The sequence below is a fragment of the Camelus bactrianus genome, chromosome 5 (assembly GCF_048773025.1).
Source record: "Camelus bactrianus isolate YW-2024 breed Bactrian camel chromosome 5, ASM4877302v1, whole genome shotgun sequence".
Lineage (NCBI taxonomy): Eukaryota > Metazoa > Chordata > Mammalia > Artiodactyla > Camelidae > Camelus > Camelus bactrianus.
This window is the reverse complement of record NC_133543.1, coordinates 4,322,044-4,342,739: the sequence shown is the minus strand read 5'-3', so window position 1 is coordinate 4,342,739 and position 20,696 is coordinate 4,322,044. Positions and strand designations below refer to the sequence as shown.

The 20,696-nt window shown below is 41.4% G+C and overlaps 1 protein-coding gene across 4 annotated transcripts in view; it reads left to right on the top strand.

The window, feature by feature from the left end:
* The window catches only part of LOC141577672 (trafficking protein particle complex subunit 9-like), a 59,536-nt gene extending 39,464 nt beyond the window's left edge, over nt 1-20,072 (top strand). For 2 of the 4 annotated variants that reach the window (XM_074363307.1, XM_074363308.1), the window contains 3 exons: nt 4,326-4,421; nt 14,397-14,504; nt 15,814-20,072. In XM_074363307.1, the coding sequence (XP_074219408.1) occupies nt 4,382-4,421; nt 14,397-14,504; nt 15,814-16,061 (396 nt within the window). In that variant the 5' untranslated portion in view covers nt 4,326-4,381 and the 3' untranslated portion in view covers nt 16,062-20,072. The remainder of the gene's footprint in view (nt 1-4,325; nt 4,422-14,396; nt 14,505-15,813) is intronic. The other 2 variants (XM_074363309.1, XM_074363310.1) reach the window with 1 other exon arrangement.
* The last annotated feature ends 624 nt before the right edge of the window (nt 20,073-20,696 follow it).

Genomic DNA, 20,696 nt, shown 5'->3' with positions numbered 1-20,696 from the left:
TTACTTTGTTCAATTAATATTTTCTGAGGGACAGATATGTGCCCAGCCTTATAATACCAAGAAGGGGAAGCGTTTTTCCATTGAAACAGATCAATCCCACAACATAATTAAGCAAAAGGTTTATATAAAGACCATTTAAATATACCAATTTTATAAACATTTATCTCAAATTTTTTAAATCTTATACCTTTAATTTTTATATTTATTAGGTTAATCAATAATTTTTATTTCTAGAAGGATAGCCAGAAACTTTTTTGTTGTTGTTGTTCATTGTATCTAATTTTATAGAAAAGTCTCTAGGATGCCCAAGTTTCAGCCAAAGTGCTTAGGTCCTACTCAATTTTTAATTTGATTAATTGGTCTGTTGTCCCAATCATTAATCAAGTATATCAGTCTATATATACATATATTTTAAACTGTGGCAAATAAAATGGACTTGTTTGAACTTTAATGTTGGGGGAAAGTAGGTGATCTATTTGGCCCTTTTTTTTACTTTACTAGTGTAGTATCAAAACCTTGTATCTATTCCAAAAATGTCCATTTTATTTATCTCATTAAAATAACCATATAAAAATATTTATCCATTTGGGATAAGCCCTTATCTTTTTTTTTTCCACATTTTTACAATCCTTTTTCCAGTTATTCAAACTAATTACCAATAATTATTCTAAGTTTTTATTAACATCTCTAGAACCATTTATTGGAAAGGAAAAACACAAATGTAGCTTTTCAAACCAGTTTTTTTTTTTTAACTAAGTTCTTAGGTTAACCATTAGATATATTTTTCTATCTTTAAACTTGATTTTAATAGGTACCAATTAAACAGATGTTTATAATGTGATCTCTTTCAACTTTCACCAATTTAAAAGTTTTTCCAAATTAAAGGATCCATCATATGGCCATCAATTTATATATATATATAGTGATTTTAAATGAATAAGATGAAGAGTATTTCCACATGAGAGTGGGGGTGTTGCCTAAATAAAATTCAAAGTTTTACTCTCCAAAAGCTAAAGGCGTTGTGGTCCAGGCTGATGCAACAAAGTTTAAGATGGCAAAATATCTGAAAATTGGTACAAAGAATTGCTTAGAATCCAAATTATTTACGTGGCCACCATATGTACACAATACTTGTACCTTTTGTATGGCAGAGTCCAAGGTTTCCTTTAAAAAGAAAGTAAACATACATATACATACATACACACACTTAAAAGACCCAGAGTAAGATAAAACGTTTACATTTCAAGGACACAGGAAGAGAAATCCAAGTTCCCCCTAAAGTGGATTTTGTTTTTATAAGTTCAGAATTCCAAAAAATGTTTCTATCAGGCCTGTTTATTTACTTTCAGATTGAGATTTTCTTTTCTAATTCCCAATTAATGTTGTAAGTTTTGTATGTACATAAACCTGGCTGGGGTATTAATTGGAGGCTGGCAATCTGTCATTTCTTTTTCTTTTCTTTTCTGTTTTTTATTTTTTTTGAAAGTTCTATTCCCCATTGTAAGGTCGGGTTCTTAGAATAAATTTGCTAGTAAGATTTCCCGCAGGGACAACTCTATGGCATGAAGTCTTTGTCTCTACCACTCCTGCAAGATTCTCTGTCACCCGAGAAAGCTGTTACCAGCCAGGAGGATGGTCCCATTTTTGGAGTTGAAAGGTTCCTCATAAGAGTTTTACTTTTATTCTGAAAAATTCAATGGATGTAACCAAATTGAGGAAAACATTAGTTCAGACTCTTACCTAACCACTCAGTCCTGAACCCAGTGTTTTCAACTTGGACCCACTCAGGACGTCTCAACTGGGTGAGTATTTTCCTAATAGGTTTCCACCAGCCCACTTCGGAAGTCTCTTCAATGTGGGTATTTCCCGTTACCTTTCAACGAGGTCCCACACAGTATGTCTCCACTGGGTGGGTAATTCCCCCCAGTCTCCTTCAACTGGAGGGCCAGGTACCTGGAAACACCGCCAAATAAAACTCAGGATTATCAACCAATGTATGAGATCCGAGAACCAGGAGAGACTCACCCAAATTCATCTGGACTCCCCGAGGAGGAGGATGGTCACAAAGGGCCACTGCTGGTACAAAGGCCCCAGTTACTCGGAGAGTTCAGGTGGAGAAAGTCTGCTCTGGGTTCCTTCATGGTGTCCAAAACAGTTGACTGAAATACATGTGCAACCTAAAATTTAAGAGTTATGTTTTATTTGCGGGAGGACTCGAGCCGGGATGACAGCCTCTCAGATCTCTCTGAGGGACTGCTCCGAAGAGGTTTGGGAGGAGCTAGGATATATAGGAGCTTTACAACAAAGACAAGGTTGTTGGAACAATAAAAGATTGCTTGTTATCTAAAGAAAGCCAGGTATCTCAAGTTCAATAATTTAGTGCTTTTCTATATATGGGAGGAAGAAAATATTTTGAACTCACTGAATTCATTCTTTGGACAAGCACCTAGCTATCTAGGGCCAGTATCTTGTCCTTTCTTATTCTGAGTCTGCTCAGAGGGCACCATTGTGAGTTGCTGCAGCGGCTGGGCTGCAGGCCTTTCCTCGCTGGGGGGTGGCAGCAGCCGCTAATGACTTGGTCTCAGCATTCTTTGTTTACTGACATGGTTGCAGTATTTTCATTCAAATTGTAGTATTTTCGTTCATGGACTGATTATGGATAATCTGCAACCTTGGAAAGCAGCCGAGATGGAAGTACTGCAGGTATCTTTTACTTTAATAAGCCGTGTGCAAACATAAACATGGAGGAAGCATACATTTGGATTTGGTGGTGTAGAGAAGGGTTTCTGCACATTACAGGAGAACGCAATGCAGAATTCCTTAAGTCCACCTTTCTTTTCTGTAGTGGTTTCTGAGAAGAGTTTATGGTAATTAACCAACATTGACAAACGGTGGCACACATTGCATTTAAGAGCTGGCCGACTGCACACTTAGGTATTGGACAGGTGGAATTCATAGGCAAGGGATCAGGTGGCTGGGAGAGAGTTGGAGACAAGGCCTGGGCCCAGATTCCGGTTTAAATCGCCATTTCCTCACCATAGGGCCTTGGAATAGAATGTAACCTCTCTTAACCTGTTGGTGAATCTGTGAAATGGTCATAATATTATTCGTTTCTTCCTGGGATTGTTGTAAGTTCTGAAGAGTATTGTAGCACACATGAAGCACTTAACACACTGGCATTTAGCAGTGTTCACTGTGTGCGGCCGCCCCGCTTCGCGTGTGTCAGAGCCGTAAAGGCAGCATTTGTCTGTTGAGGACGCACTGGTAGCCCCTTGGCTAGGTTATGAATTTGGTGATTTCCTTTAATCCTTGTAACTCTGTGTGCCATGGGCATTTATTTTCATGGAACAGATGAGGAATCTCAGGGTAAAGAAGACTGTAATTTGCCCAAAGTCAGATCATAATTTTGGGTCAAGTGACCTCGGTTCAGCATGTGCCCCAGGGCATTCTGCCCTCTCCGTTCAGCACCAGAGCCAGATGTGGGGTCAGCTGTTTCCCAGCCCAGAATATCTGGCAGGCGGCAAGATACACTGGCCCTGCGCTGCTTGAGCAAAAACTCCGGGGGGAGGCTGTTATAAAAGGGTTAAACATAAAAACAGATGACAGCAAACTGTGATCAGCTCTGAGAAGGAAAGGAACACACCTCGCCGTGCAGAGCTGCGAGCTTTCCCATCAGTGCTGCTCTGGGGGCGTTCATATCGGCTAAACAAACTCTGCTGCTGCACCAAGGCAGGAAGGCAAGGAGCGTGTGGCCAGGTAGACAGGGCCTTTTTAATCATACTCATTCCCCATTAAGCTGCAGCTGTCACGAGCAATTACCTAGTAAATAGTTGTCGGCAATAATATCACGCACTTTTCTTGGTAGTTTTATTGGCCCCACCTTTGAGATGAGGTCATTGAAGCTGGGGAGTTTGCTGCATGCCCGTGATCACCTTGGAAATACCCCCACTGGTCTATCAACCTAGACTGGTGTGGCTGTCATGTCCCAGCCCTGTGAATGGCATCGTGTTGCTTCTCCCAAGTGGCCCAAATGACTGACATTGATATTCTTAATTCGTAGGAAATGGTATGTGACAATAGGTGAAAAAGGTAGTAAGAAATTGTTTGGAAAACTAGAACAAAATCCAATTCTTCCCCAGCTGGGGAAGCGCACCCAGTGTCACCCACCCTACTCACTGCCTGTCACCTCCTCCTTGCTGACTCCAAGTTCAGAAGCCACTCTGAGCCTTTGAAGAACATTTTGCCTCATGACACTGTTGAATAGGACCTGCTAACCCTCTGTCCCTGGTTAACCCTCTCATAAAAGCCACTTAAATTTTTTGCAGGCTCCTCCGCTCAGATGTAAGAAAAGACTCTTTCAACTTCTTGATGCAGCTCCTTAATGAAGATCTTGCGAAGGAAACTTAGTCAAAACCTGGGAGGTATGCACACAGTGACTGCAAACTCAGCACTTTGTGATGTTCAGTATCAGATTCATGGGTGACTCAGGAAAGGCTTTTTTAAGGTAACAAGGGGAAAGTGAATGGACGCAGGATGTGTGAGACTGAAACATCTCGGTCCCAGCCAGCAAGGCACCTGCGTTCAGGATGGTGGGTGGGGAGTGCAGATTTGTCACAAAAAAGAAGTGGTGGGATGGGAGGGAGGACAGTTAGGTACCTTACTGGGGAGGGAAACAGTGGGCTGAATATTTCCTGGTTGAACAAGAGGACTGTGACCTGATGTGCTTGTATTTTGGAGAGAAGGGTTTTGTGGGGACAGGCCTAGGGAGAACGCTGTCTGGCTGGGGAGTCAGCACAACAGGGAAACACAGAGAACTGGGCAGACCCCAGGGCCCCTGCTGGGGAAGAGTCTGCCCGCCAATTCGAGCCCTGGGGGCTGCTTGTGTCTCTTAGCTGGGGCCTCAGAGCTCCCTTCACAACCCAGTCCTGTTGATACAAGAAAAAAAAACCTGATGCATGAGAAGGGCTGTGTCTCAGGCTTTGGATGAGCCCCTGGGACGTGCCCCACCAGATTTTGTTCCTTGGCTTCATGCAGTAAAGAATTCAAGAGCAAGCCAGTGTTGAGTAAAGGTATATTTATTCAGAGAGATACATTGAAACGCAAGAGAAACGTCACGAATTGTGGGGGTTTGATGCTCAGATTAAAAGTAGTTACACACTCCACATAGTGTGGGCCTTCTCTGAAGAGTGAGAGAGAGTGGTGACCCCGAGGTGGTGTGGTGTTGCTCTTTTTTCTTGGGCTTGGTGGTTTCATATGCTAATAAGTAGAAGGATCAGCCTTAGGGCAAGGGGCTGGGATTCCCAGATAGTTGACCATTTCCCACCCTTTGACATTTTGTGGCTAGCCTTGGGACTGCCATGGTGCCTGGGGCATGTTATTCACCATGTTACTATTACAGTGGGTGCATAATGAAGCTAAAGATCTGCTAGAAGTTAAATCTCTATATCCTGTGCCTCAAGGCCTATTGGGGGTTGAATCCTTCACCATTATTATGTTAATTGTTGTGGCCTTCCTTGAATGGATGTGCTCTGCCCCCTTCCATCCTATCTCACTGTGATGACACAGAGAGAACAAAGGCCGGGCCCTGCCTGTGCTCCTGCATTTAACAGCGGGAGGTGAGGTGTGGGTTTATGATGACTCTGAGTTGTGAGAAGGATGTTTCAGATTTTCCCACGTGAGACATTGGGACCTGCCATCCGCCACTGCAGAACTATCTCACGGGCATTGTCGCTTGTGTTGTTATGGAAACAATAGCCCAGCCAAGAAACAAGCACCACACAGAGGGTTGGAGCACTGAGATTTATTACCCCGGCGGGCTCAGAGGGGCTTCTGCTCCGAAGCTCTGAGCACCTCCAAGACCTGCACATGAGGTTTTATAGGTTTAATTACAAGTATGGGGCTATTAGCCAATAAGGCTCAAACAACAAAAAGCAAGGAATCAGTACACTGAAGCTTATCAATTTGGAACAGATCACATTACTGACAATTGTTGACATCGGATTTACGAGTTAGCCCAGCAAAACTTAGATCAGTAAACGGACACTTATCACACTTAGATTTGTGACTTAGCTTGTTAGCCCAGCTGGGCTTTTCCTTCACAGTGTCACTCATATTTTCTGTTTTTCTTTTTTTTCTTTGAAGTATTTAATCCAAATTTAATATCAGGATTCTTTTGGAAAAAAATTTCTCTTTTTCTTTTCTTTGGGGCTCTTTGGGAGGGGTAGGTAATTAGGTGTATTTATCTGTTAGTGGAGGCCCTGGTGTTTGAACCCAGGACCCCGTGCACGCTAATAACATGCTGTACCACCCGCCCCATCATCTTTTTCTTTTTGCTTTATCTGTCAAGAATCTTACAGCTGAATTTCTAGTCGGCCTTTAACACTTGCCCTGACTTCATGGAATCCATTTTTATGAATTTACCTCCCACTGGTTTCATTTAAGTATTGAATCTCCATTTTCTCTTCACTCTCAGTTTTCCCTTTTTGTTGTTATGGTTATTAAGCTGTGTTTAAAAAAATTGTTTAATTTCTCTTTTAGCAGGAGGCTAAAAGTAAATAAATATGTAAACAAACAGCACACTTAAATGCTTTTATACATTCTAAGCTGTTTAGTAATTACTTAAAAACTGAATTGAATATTAAAGTGATAACATTTTTAAATTAATTTTTAATTTTTTACAAAGATATAGCTGATTTAAAATATGATATGTTTCAGGTGTACAATAGATGCTCCATTTATAGTTACTGTAAAACATTGGCTGTATTCCCTGCGTTGTAAGATACATCCCTGAGCGTGTTTACATTATATGTTGCAGTTTGTATAAGAAAGTTGGCTAACGCAGAGTCTGGGATGTGGCTGTGTCTGACCCAGGTTCACGCTCACCCTGCCTGTCAGAGCTCAGGCCCTCACTCCTGTATGCAGGAGAGCGAGTGTAGATAGCTCTCATCAGCGCTGGTACCAACCTCTGAGTGGCAGTGAAAGCAGTGACTGTGTGTGGACGTGCAAAGTGTTGTTTCAAGAGCTTTACATGCATTTTTGCATTTAATAATAATTAAAGCCCTCCTGTGAGGAAGCGTTTTATGATTTTAATGAATAAAATTTTTTTTGATATTGATACACTTCCAACCTCCGGAAAATTTACAGGAATAGTACAATAAACACTCAGATACAGTTCACCTTAAAGGGCACTATTTGGCCTTTTGTGTCCGGCTTACTTTAGTATAAAGTTTGAAGTTTCATCCATGTTGTAGCCTGAATCAGTACTTTATTCTTTTAGTTTGATAATATCCTTTTTCTTTTTTTTCATTTTTGGTCTATTTAAAAACATTCTCATTGAAGTCTAGTCAGTTTATAATGTGTCAGTTTCTTGTGTACAGCACAACACTTTAGTTAAAGTAGAACATACCTGTATTCATTTTCATATTCTTTTTAAACATAAGTTACTATAAGATATTAAATATATTCTCCTGTTCTATACAGTATAAACTTGCTGTTTATTCTATACATACTCTGTATCTGCAAATCTTGAACTCCCAATATATTCCTTCCCACACCCTCTCCTCTCTGGTAACCATAGTTTGGTTTCTATGTCTCTGTGTCTGTTTCTGTTCTGTAGATAAGTTTATCTTTTTGTTTCTTTGCTTTATTTTTTGTTTTTTTTTTTTTGTTGTTTGTTTGTTTTAGATTCCACATGTGAGCGATCTCATATGGTATTTTTCTTTCTCTTTCGGGCTTACTTCACTTAGAATGACATTCTCCAGGTCCATTCATGTTGCTGCAAATGGCATTATTTTATTATATTTTTTTATGGGTGAATAGTAGTCTATTGTACAAATACACTACAACCTCTTTATCCAGTCATCTGTCAGTGGACATTTACGTTGTTTCCATGTCTTGCTATTGTAAATAGTGCTGCTCTGAATATTGAGGTGCAGGTGTCTTTTTGAATTACGGATCCTTCTGGATATACGCCCAGGAGTGGGATTGCTGGGTCATATGAGAGGTCAATTTTTAGTCTTTTGAGGAACCTCTATACTGTTATCCACAATGGCTCCACCAAACTGCATTCCCACCACAGTGTAGGAGGGTTCCCCATTCCCCGCAGCCTCTCCAGGATTTACTGTCTGAACTTCTGAATGATGGCTATTCTGACTGGTGAGAGTTGATACTTGATTGCAGTTTTGATTTGCATTTCTCTGATAATGATATTGAGCATTTTTTCATGTGCCTATTGGTCATTTGTAAGTCTTCATTGGAGAAATGTTTCTTTAGGACTTCTGACCATTTTTGGATTGAATTGTTTGTTTTTCTTTCTTATGAAGTGTAAAAGCTGTTTACATATTCTGGGAATTAAGTCCTTGTCAGTCTCATTTATTGCAACTATTTTCTCCCATTCCATAGATTGTCTTTTTGTTTTGCTTATTGTTTCCTTTTCTGTGCTAAAGCTTGCAAGTTTAATTAGATCCCACTTGTATATTTTTGCTTGTATTTCTATTGCTTGAGTAGACTGCTCTAGGAAAACATTGTTGAGATGTATGTCAGATGTTTTGCCTATGTTTGCTTCTAAGAGGTTTATAGTGTCTTGACTACGTGTTTAAGTCTTTAAGCCATTTTGAATTCATTTTTGTGTATGCTGTGAGGGAGTAGTCTAACTTCATTCATTTACATGCAGCTGTCCAGTTTTCCCTACACCATTTGCTGAAGAGGCTGTCTTTACTCCATTGTATGTTCTCACCTCCTTTGTCAAAGTTTCAATGACCAAAAATTTGTGGGCCTATTCTTGGTAATTTTGTTTATCCGTTCATTGATGGATGGATATTGTTTGTAACCTTTGGATACTCTGAATGATACTGCCATGAATATTGATGTGCAAGTTTTTGTGAGAATATATTTTCATTCTGTTGGCTGTACAGTTGGCCCGCCATATCTGTAGTTTCCACTTCATGGATCCAGATGGCTGGTTGTAAAGGGACTCGAACATCCTTGGATTATGGTATCCAGGGTGGGGGGTTCCTGAAACGAACCCCCCGAGGATACTGAGGGATGACTCTATATGTAGGAGTGGAATTGCTGAGCCATATTTTTCTAACCTTTTGAGGAAACACCAGGCTTTTCCAAAGAAGCTGCACCATTGCTCCTTTCCAACGGCTGCATATTGAGGGTTCCCATTTCTCTGCCTCCTGACCGACACTTGTTATTGTCCATGTTTTGATTATAACCATCCTAGTGAGTGTAAAATCAGATATCATTTTGATTTTGATTTCGCAAGTGATGCTGAGCATCTTTTCATATGATTATTGGCCAATTGTGTAGTTATTTAAATACTTGGCATATTTAAAAATTGGGTCGATTTTCTTTGTATTGGTCAGTTGTAAGCATTTGTTTTATATCCTGGATACTAGACTCTTATTAGATATATGCTTTGCAAAATTTTTCTCCTATTCAGCAGATTGTCGTTTCACTTTACTTTTTTTAAACATTAAAACAATTTCTTTCTAGGGGAGGTAATTAGATTTATTCATTTTATTTTTCTTGCTAAGGACGCACTGTATCACTTGAGCTACACCCTTCCCCTTTCATTTCACTTTCTTGATGATGTCCTTTGTAACAAATGGATTTAATTTTGATGAAGTCCATTTTATCTTTCTTTTTTTTCACTTGTGCTCTTGGTATTGTATCTAGGAAGCCATAGCCTATCCTAGGACCACAAAGATTTAAACTATGTCTTCTTTTAGAAAATTTATATATTTAGTTTTTACGTTTCTGTCTGTGATCCATTTTGAATTAATATTTTATTTGTTATATAAAATACGGGGGTCCAGATTCCAGAATCATTCATTTGCCTTCAGATACCCAGGTGTCTCTGCACCATTTGTTGAATAGACTATTCTTTCAATGGAGTATTGTTGGCACATTTCTGGAAAAATGACTGTAAATGTAAGTTTCCCCCCTGGATTTTTTATTGTGTCTCATAGATTTTTGCATCCAAACTTATGCCAGTACCATAATGTCTTGAGTACTATTGATTTGTAGTAACCTTTCAGTGAGTCCTCCAACTTTGCTCTTCTTTTTCAAGATTGTTTTGGCTGTCCTGGGCCCCTTGCACTTCCATATGAATTTTGGCATCAGTTCTTCAATTTTTGCAAAGAAGTCAGCTGGAATTTTGATAGGGACTCCATTAAATTTGTAGACCACTTTAGGGAGTATTAACATTTTTAACAATATTGTCTACCATTCCATGAACATGGGATGCCTTCCAAATATGTAGATCTTTTAATTTTTTTTTGGTGATACTTCAAAATGTTCAATGTGCAAATCTTGTAAAATTTTGTTAAATGTATCTCTCATTTCATTTTTAATGCTGTTGTAATTTGAAAGTCTGAGCTTCCTAAGGGTGGGACTATATATCAATTAATTTATTTCTAGGATTCCTACACAGCAAATACCCTAGATTTATATTTGCTACATAAATCTATCCACAATTCTTCCCACCCCCGTGTCATAAGAAACCAAGACCCAGGTTAAGCTACCTGAACACCTATGTGGAAGTGAGAAATGAGACCCTTGGGTGGGGCTTTGTGAAGATGATACTGAGAGTTATTTAGGATGGCTTCATCTTAAATTCCTTTAAACAACACTTTTGGTATAGTCAGATACATTAAGATCATGCCCTTTTGATGTGCAGAGGAGCTAAGACTATAATTTTCAAATAATTTCTAGTGAGAGTGTTGTACTTGAAACCTAATTTGAATCAATCTTTGAAGGCTTATGTTTCAGGAGCTTTGACTATATAATACCTGTCTTTATTCAATAACTACAACTAAAAGCTCAAACAACATGTGAGTTTGAGCAAACTGCCCCCGCCCCGTAGTGCTGGTTGGCTGCAGCTGTAACTGGAGTCAAGGCTTACCTATCCCAGTAAGCTTGGGCGGATCTGCTCAAAGGGTTTCGTCCAATAGTTTGTCAGTAGTCTTTTGGACAAAGCCATAAATCATTGATTTAAGGTTGCTGGAATGGAATCTATGTTATTAATATTAAGTAAGCACATATTGAGTGCTTACTGTATGTTGGGAATTGTCCCTCAGCTTCATATGAATATTATTTCGCTTAAAACCTCTCATTTCCTTGTGATTCACACATTGCAGATAAGGAGACTGAGGATTAGGTCTTCTCTCTTTTGGGGGGAGCTCATTATCAATGATGGGAAGTTGTAAGGAAAAAGATATTGATTCACCCTGAGAAAATATTTTTCTGAGAGTCAGCAATGAATAGGGTGACCACTGAAGAGGATGATCATTGTTCGATTGAGACGATCCCCGTGTTGTAGGGAGTCAGCATCCCTGTCCTGGACACGGCAAGTGTAGTGCTGAGTGGTGGGTGAGGTGGCGTGGCCGCGCAGGGGACGCAGATGCCGGGCCGTTGGGCTTTGCTCAGGCCCGGTGGGGCTTTCTCCTAAGGGAAGTGGAACGTCATTGTCAGATTTTAAGTAGGGGAGTAGGGTGCTCTCGTAGATCACTTTTGTCTTGTAGAATGCTTAGAAACATTTAGAAGGCTCGGCAGGGGGTGATGTGATAAGTCAGAGTAGGGTGTTTTTGAGGTGTAGCAGTGTTCAATTTTCAAGTGATTTTCAGTCCCATGTTTGTGGCTCAGTAGCCGTGTCACTTTGGATGACACACACAAGGAAGTGAAACAATTTATCTTATTAATTGAAGCAGTGATATACCGACTTCCCAGGACTGCTGTGGAGATCCAGTGAGATAACGTGTTCATAGTGTGCAGTGTGGTCCCTAGCACAGAGTCAGGGCTGAGGGAGTGCCAGTGAGAACGTTGTAGGTGAGGTTTGGGTGGTGGGACTCGTTGACTGAGGAAATTGGGCCCTGAAGGAGGGGTCCAGTCACATCTGTGAGTGATGGGCCTGAGCTGGCAGAGGCAGAGAGACCTTGACCCCCGACCATGGGCCCTGGGCAGGACGGCTATGGGAGGAGCACCATGAAGTCAGCTCTTTGCAGGTGGAGTTGGAGGTGCCCTTGAAACATCTAAGAGCAGTGCCACAATCAGAGAAGAGGTCTGGGCCTGGGCTGTGCATTTTCCTATAATCTCAATCCCTGAGGTCGCCGAGGTATTGATCATTGAACGTGAAGTCATACTTACAATACATGTGAATAGTAGTATCATCTCTGTCATCAAAGCTCACGTCTCTTTATTCATCATTCACTTTGCTAATTGGGTACTTACAGAGCTCACTTCACCGTCCTCACCTGGGCTCAGGCTCCACAGAAAAGATCTTATGAGTCTCCCTCTTTTCCAGAAGAAAACACATTTAGCTGGTAGACTTCTCTACTTCGACAGACTTAGAATTTTAGTTTGTTGATTTAATTCTGTTTTCTGTTGTTCGTCTCCTGACAGGAGAGACATTTTACCTCATAGTCAGGTTTCAATTAGTTGTTACTGAGAACTGCTGATCTGATCCATAGTGTATGTTTTCTATTAACTTTGTAGAGTACTTATCATTTTTCTGTCTTTGCCCTTTAATTTTGTTTCCTCTTCAATGTTCTATCCTATTTGGGGCCTTATTTTATTTTTTAATTAAAAAATGTCTGTTAGCAGTTAAGAAAACAAAAGCAAAGGAAAAATGCACATGATAGCTAAATTTAGAAAATATCTATTGTGTTTTCTGCCTTGGCAATGGAGGGTTCTAGAAAGTCTTGAAAATCTTCATTACATAAGTTCCTTAAAATGCTGATTAAGAAATAAGACCTTCATTCCTCATCTTTCAAGCTGCATAGCTAATTGTCAAGAAAGTGAGGGGAAATCCTCAGAAGCCAAGACAAACCAGAAAGCAAGGATTCTGGGAGATACGCGAGCCTTAGAAGCCCTGGGGGGCCAGTTGGCTCCTGAACTGAGTTTCAGTTGCCTTGACAGGAGGGCAGGAGATGAGCCCCAGGCCTCTCACACTGGGAGTTGGATGGCTGTTCTTATGTAAGGCCAAGCACATCCTGAGAATCCTGCTTTATAAAACGGTGAATTAGAATGAAAAGTAAAAAAACATTCCTCAAGGCAAGGAAGTAAGGAAAGTTAATTTTTTTGGAAGCGTGGAAAAATAACATATCCAATGTATGTATTTAGTTTAAATCTGTTCTGGCATGAGAGTGACAACAAACTCCTGGCAGAAAATCACAGCTCCTCCCGGAAAGAGAAGTTGTGTTTTGAATGAATCAGTGGGCAGCCATTCCGAAAAATGTCTCCAGAGTCTTCTGGATCAAGATACTGGACCCAAACTCCTCCCTTCCATGGTCTCATTTAAATAACCAGAAAGGTTTTAAAGGAAAGAAGCCATAATCATAGTTCTATTTATTGACATTAACATATGTTAGGAATTCAGAGGTGACTATGGAGTTGTTTCCTCTTTTATGGACCTTACTTTCTATTTGACATAGTTGGGGAACTTGGTGGAGTGTTGTGTTAGTCTGTTGCAATTAGCCAGGAGAGGAGATTAAGAAAAGAGTGAAGGGTGGGTGACATTTTTAGCTAAGGACAGTCCTGTTCAGTTGGTTTGTAATTGCAGACTCGTTGAGTTGTCACTGGAGGGAATTGATCTTATGGAATTTGGACTTAACTCAGGCCTCTTCAGAATGGACAAGTGAACCTGGAGAAAGACAGTCAAATCTGTGCAGACATTAAAGTCCACGTGAACGTTCTCCATCCCTGAGCCAAAGATAGGACAAGTAGGCAGCACTTCTTGAGGACAGAGGAGTGGTTTTTAAGGTTCTCCAAGAATGAATCCCAGGGAACCGGATGGCCAGTTGTCAAACTGTGACTTTGCTCTTTGGACGGTGTACCAACCAAGGGTATTGACCGTTTATAGGCTTCCATTTCTCGTTAATACATGTCAGGTGATGAGGACGGGCGCACAAGCGTTTGACACCTTGTCGAGGCGCATTTGAGTACCTGCCTAAAAGCGCGGTCGCAGCTGCGGCTGCGTCATACATCTTGCCGCCCATCCCGCTCCCCAGCTCCGTGATCACGGCAGAGTGGTTCCTTGTTGAGCTGTCCGTCTCCTCTGTGACATCGTAACCAAACAAAAGAGTGGAGCGTATTAGCTTGGCTTTGTTCTTTTCCATCCTTCCCTTCGAATGATGATGACTGATAGTGGACCTAGTTAAGTTTGCAGATGATTTACAAGTAGTGCTGTCAGTACAAACCTTGTAATCCCCGCTGTGTGATCTAGAGAAGAAAGTGACATTCTTTCCAAATTGTTTTGATGCACTTATGTGGGAAAATGATGTACGTTTGAATATGTATTTCCTCTCTGAATCATCATGGCTAGAGATGAATATTTGTAGACATGGAATGAGTTTACTGTATTTGAATTGTATGGTCCCCTAAATTCTCCTCAGCTTTTAAAGTCATCACTGGAGTGCTACTTCCAGAGTGCCCCCAAAGCATCCACCACTGCATGTTCTTCGGACGTTGTGAGTTTCAAAGTTGGAGAAGGCTGCTAGATGGTAAGGAATTCTCTGGCACATCTCTGGCTGGCTGACGTGAGCTTAGCACCCAAGACTTGGCAGACAGTATCTAACCACGATCACGTCCATTTCTGGGACACTCATGGAGGATTTTACACCTATGCTAGTGGCATACGTTATTTCATTTAGTTTTCCCAACAATCATAATTAGATTTTATCACCTGTATTAAAAAGGAAACTGTCAAAGCGAGTGACGTGCAGACTTTCGACTGTAACACGGGTATTTCTGATCCTTGTCTCTGTTCCCTCCCCGGCCTATCCTTCCAAATGGCCAGGAGACTCTTCCTCAGTCTTGAGTTTCCCGCTGATGTTACCACTCTCTTTGATTCTGGAGAGGAAAACAAGTCTAAACTTACTTTCCATTGGAAATGGAATGGAGAGTTAATGTTGGAAGCCGGGAGAGACTGTCCTGTAATGAAGCGGTCTCCGAGCCACTTCCACTGGGACGTCACATCACTGTCTGGGCCCCTTGATCAGCCTGTGCACAGGTGATAAGCCAAATGTGCCGAGCAGTCCTCCCGGACAGGGCAGTGGGTTGGAAATGGGTTTGGGGATTTGGTGTCATTATATATGTTCCTGAGGGTCTTGGCTTGGCACTTCGAGTCGGAGCATTCCCAGTCACACAGACTCGCTCTGGGTCCGTGCAGACCTGACGTGGCCTCAGCCTGAGGCTCAGGGCCCGTGGTGATGAGGAGCATTTTAGTCCATGGTCTGCCGGAGGCTCTGACACTTCTGGGCTGTGGGACTTTGTCCAGGATGATAATTCCTCCCCGAGTTTCAGATTTCCTTGCCTGTGAGCCGGGGTAGTAATAGTTTCTGAAATGATTGTAATGATTCAGTAAGGGGCGCAGCGTGTGCTGGCAGGTAGCTGGTGTTTAAGGAGCAGAAGTCGCAGTCACTCTGTCAGCCTCTCACTGTGTGCTCTGTGCTTTGAGAGGTTGTGTGTTTGGTGAAAGTCCCGCCCAAATACTAGGGCCTAGATGAACTGTTGTTCCTTTCATTTCCTTTCCTTTTCCTCTTTCCCTTCTCTGTGTCCCATGTTTAGGTAGCAGATTCCTCTATTTCAGGGAATACGGGCCTTTCTAGTAAAAGGACAGGCGGAACGCGGAAAGATGGGGCCCGTCTGCACAGCGCTGCTTCCCTGCATTTCTGCATCCGGTTCCATCAGTGCACGAAGTCAGCCTTCCTCTTCCTTCCTGTGTCATTGGGTCTTTGTTTTAAGGGAAAATTTTTACGGGTCTTTTTTCACTTACATGTTTCGTTCAGATGCTTGCTGCTTTTCTCCCAGTGCTTCAGCGTTCCGAGGAGAGAATTCAGCAGTGCAGCATCCTCTCCGAGCTCTATGAGTTGATCGGCTGCCCCTGCAAGTACGCCTTCTTCAAGCGGGTGGCCCCCGTGCAGCGCACGGCCCACGGCTTCACGGAGCCTGGTGGGAAGAGCTGCTACCGCCTCCTTCTGCAGACGCTTCCTGGCTACAGTCTGTCGCTGGATCTACAGGACTTCAGGAAAGGTGTTGGAATTAAAACATCGCTTTAGTCCCATTAACCATGCCTAGTTTGGGCCCTGCTGCCCTGTCTCATCAGGGTGAATTGTGATTCGTTTTGAACAGGGCTCAGCATACTTTTTTCTGTCAAGAGCTTGGGAGTAAATATTTCAGGGTCTGCAAACCTCCTGAACTCTGGTGCAGCTGCTCAGCTCTGCCGTTCAGACGCCAGAGCAGCCGGACAGTCCACACAACCACAGAGCTTTATTAACAGCGGTGGCTGGGGCTGGATTGGGTGTATGAACAGCAGTTTGTCCCCACAGCCTCCTCACTATTGACGCCTGCACCAGAGCGTGCATTTGCGACAATGGGTGAACCTGCACTGACACGTCATCATCACCCAGAGCCCATACTTGACACTAGGATTTACACTTGGTGGTGTGCACTCTATGGGTTTGGACAGATGTACAATGACATGTATCCACCGTCACAGCATCATACAGAGTAGTCTGTCTTAGTGACCCTAAAAATGCTCCGTGCTGCACCTCATTCATTGCTCCTTCCCCTCTAGCCTCTGACAGCAACTGATCTTTTAGTCTCTGTGGTTTTCCCTTTCCCAGAACACCATACAGTTGGAATCAGACAGTTGCAGAACCTTCCCAGATTGGCTTCTTTCCCTTGGTAATATGCATTTAAGGTTCTTCCATGTCTTTCCATGCCTTGATAACTCATTTCATTTTAGCACAAAATAATGGTCCATTCTCTGGCTGGACCACAGTTTATTTATCCATTCACCTACTGAAGAACAGCATAGTTGTTTCTGAGTTCTGGTGATTATGAATAAAGCTGCTATTAACATCTGTATGCAGATTTATGTGTGGACACAAGTTTCCATTTCGTCGAGTAAACACCAAGGAGCACAGTTGCCAGATCATATGGTAGGAGAATGTCTAGTTTTGTAAAAAATTGCCAGACAGTCTTCCTAAGTATTTGGGCCATTTTACATTCCCAACAACAATGCATGAGAATTCCTGACGCTCCACATCCTCACCAGCATTCGGTGCTGTCAGTGTTCTGCGTTTTGGCAGTTCTGACAGGTGTGCAGTGGTACCTCGCTGTTTCAGTCTGCATCCCCTTGATGACAGATGCTGTGGAGCATCTTTCCATAGACTTCTTTGGCATGTAGATTTCTTCTTTGATGAGGTGTGTGTTCAGGCATTTTGCTCATTTTTTAATCAGGTTGTTCATCCTTCTTGTTGAGTTTAAAAAAATTTTGGTATATTCTGGATATCAGCCCTTTATCAGTGTGTCCCTGCCCTTCACCTGCAGTACTGGAGTTGTCCTTTGGTTCTCAGTGGAGTGTCAACTCTTCAAAGAGATTCCCTGTCTTCCTTCAGCCTAAATACTGTCCTTGTATTTTTCACTTTCATTGACTCATTTTGTTCTTTTTAAATAGCATTTCCCATAATTTGTACTTACATTAAAAAAAAGGCAATGATTGAACACCGCCTCCCCCACCAGGCTGTGTGCCCTGTGAGAGCAGAGGCCCTGACCCCACTCACCGTTTCCTAAGACAGCACATTGCACATGTCCATGTAAGAGTGTGTAACGTGGGGCCAAACCTGATAAGCAGCTATGATGACTTGTGTTGTCTACCATTTATTGAGTAGACTTTGTTTCTGATCTTAATTATTAAATCACATGAATGAAACTTGTTTGTTTTGAAAAATAAAACAACAAAGCACACCTCCATGTGATTGGTACTTTCTACTTAGCCTTCTGACCCAGGAGGGGATGTTCACCATCATTTTGTGGAGGAGGTTGGGGAGGTAAAGTAAGAGAGTGAGATCAAATAAAGTAAAAATGATAACTATCAGTTGGCTTTATTTTCACTAAGACATAAAAGTTACTTTAAACCCTATCTCAGCTGTTGCTCTGTTGTTTTAAACATTTCTCATAGAATTAAATGGAAGCCCACTAAACCCTGAAAGGGAAATTGTGTGCTCAGGTCCTGAAAAGAGTTTATGTCTATTTCTTGAAATGCACAATTTCCCTGCTGGTTACAGAAATTCGAGGCGGGAACACAGCCGTGCGCTGTGTGTTTCTGCCGGCTTCACGGGCTGCTCAATGTCTTTTTCATTTTCTTGTGTTGCAGTTTATGAAGGTTTTCCATGAGATATATTGCTCAGACTTTTCCTGAATGAAGGATTGAATTTTCCACAGGAAATCTTATGAAAGAGAGTGACAAGGCACATGGGTTTCCCAAAAAGGAAGAGTTGATGTAATAAACTTTCACTATGGTGAACTTTTTTAATACAAGCCAGTTGAAAATTTTATCACTAGGTCATAGGCCACAAATCTGTCTTAAGAATAAAAAGATTCAAATTTTATAGAAGAAGCAGTTTGAATCAAGTAATAATTATGATTTGTACGTTATTTGGTGTTAGAACTTATACTCAGTCTTATCATAATTGCCTGTGGTAGGAACTGGATCATTATTTATTTATTAAAAAAAAAATCCACTAGGTGCTATTTGTCCCATTCTTGATGCGGCAGTGCTGAGGTTAGTTATGTTGGGCCATTTAGGATTCTTAGCTAGGTTTTCCGGACCTTGATTTCAGCCTTTTTATCTTTTTTACAATCTTTTCATTTGTGTCAGCCTTTGGTCTATTTACAACGTGGAAAAACTGCACGGATCTGCCTTTCCCTTTTTTCCTGTCTTTGTGGGAAAAGATTTTAAGAGAAATTACTAGGATATTAAGGATTTTGTGTGGGGTAAGTTTGGTCAGTTCTAAGGATTTAAATTAATACGTATTTAAATTGCTATTCAGCTAATGACAGTAAAATTATAAACTAACTTAAGTATACATCAGTAAGTATAGTACAATAAGCCAATCACCCAGATTAAGGAATTCACAAACTTTTCCATATTTCCTTTATTCAGACCTTTGTTCTTTTATTTGTCCTTTGTTGAAGTATTTGACAGCAAATCCAAGAAGACATGTCATTTTACCCTATGTACTCAAGTAGGCATGTCTGAGAAATGAGGGCCTTTTCTTTGATCAGGTTTTTCCTTTTGACTTATATGCTCGTTAAGTACCAGCTGTATCAGGCATCTCACTAGGCATTAGGGATCCTTGGGGCAATGAGACAGTCCTGGCTCCCAAGGAATTTAAGGGCTGATGGAAGAAATCAACACAGGAGCTTGGGTGCCTCACTTAAGATCCCTACTGGATGACACCAAATGGACAAAATTTGTGCACAATACAGTAGGAATCACAGAAGGGACTGATCAGACTTGTAGGGCAGGCCGTGAGAGAGGCGGTCAGCAGGGCTACAAGAGGAGGAATCATTTGATCGGAATCTGAAATCTTTTCTGCCAACCTTCCTACCAAGCCCCCAGGGCCCATCACACACAACCCTGTGCTGTAACTGTTTTTGATTCCAGTTACCACATCTCTTTCAGGAAGGATTTTAAGGTGGAAAATATTTAAAATCAGTAATTGTTGCCAGAAGGGACATAGAACAAGGAACATGTAAACAACACAAATGTCCATCAGCACATGACTGGATAAAGACGAGGTGATACATATATACAATGGAATATTACTCAGACATAAAAGATGCCATTTGCAGCAATATGGATGGACCTGAAGACTGTCATTTTAAGTGAAGTGGGGTGGAAAGAGACAGAAAAATGCCATATGACTTCATTTATGGGGAATCTAAAATTAATAGCAATAATAATAAGACCACAAATGAACTAAATATTATTTTGATTCCTTGAATATGTGTAAGTACATCTGACTGTCCTTTGTGATAGGATTACAATATTCTGTTTATTATTCTTTTGTAGATGTCCTTATTCCTCTGGTAACTGTAATTTTAAAAATCAAAAGCTCTAATCTGTTCTTAGAAAGAATAATTAGTACATATATGTAAACTAAAAAATGCAGTATGCTCTATACATGTATTTACATGCAATATGTTTATGTGAAGTTGAACTGTAATAATTCTACCCGATAAAACTGAAAAAGGAAAAAAAAAATTATTTAGCAAAATCACCCCTCTTTAGATATTAAAACGTTCATTTCTGAGATTCTGTGAAAGACGGCATGGAAGTAGGTTTTTAAGATTTTCCCCTTGCTCCTCGGTGAGCAGCCTGGGCTGCAGAGCTTGGCTGCGACAGGCACCCAGGGCTTACCGGCTTGCTTCTCACTTGTTGGGAGGAAGATTAGCTGCTTCAGGAATATTTATGCTCTTAGAAGTTGCTGAAAACCCCACAGAGCTTCTGTTTACATGGGGTGTATCTGTCAATATACCCCATTTTAGAAATTAGAACAGAAAATTTAAACTCAAGAACTGACAAGCACACGCTGTCCCAGCACGTGGTCAAAGCAGTGCTGCCACGGTGGCGTGTGTTGGTTCTAGGAAAAATGCACCGTACACTCAAGAATGAGGATGAACCCACAGATCTCATCTCAGCAATGCTATGAAGAGGTGGGACCCAAAGCCCCTAAAACAGTGCTGAAGTCCCCAGATGTCTCAGAACACACAGAGCCATGGGATCAAGAATCCAGTACCTCATGGATCATCAGCTGTGGAGACCGCGTCCTGGGTCAGGAGGAGCAGAATTAGGGATAGAAGGCACACATTCCTATTGACAGCAAAGCTTTAAAGGTTTTGAA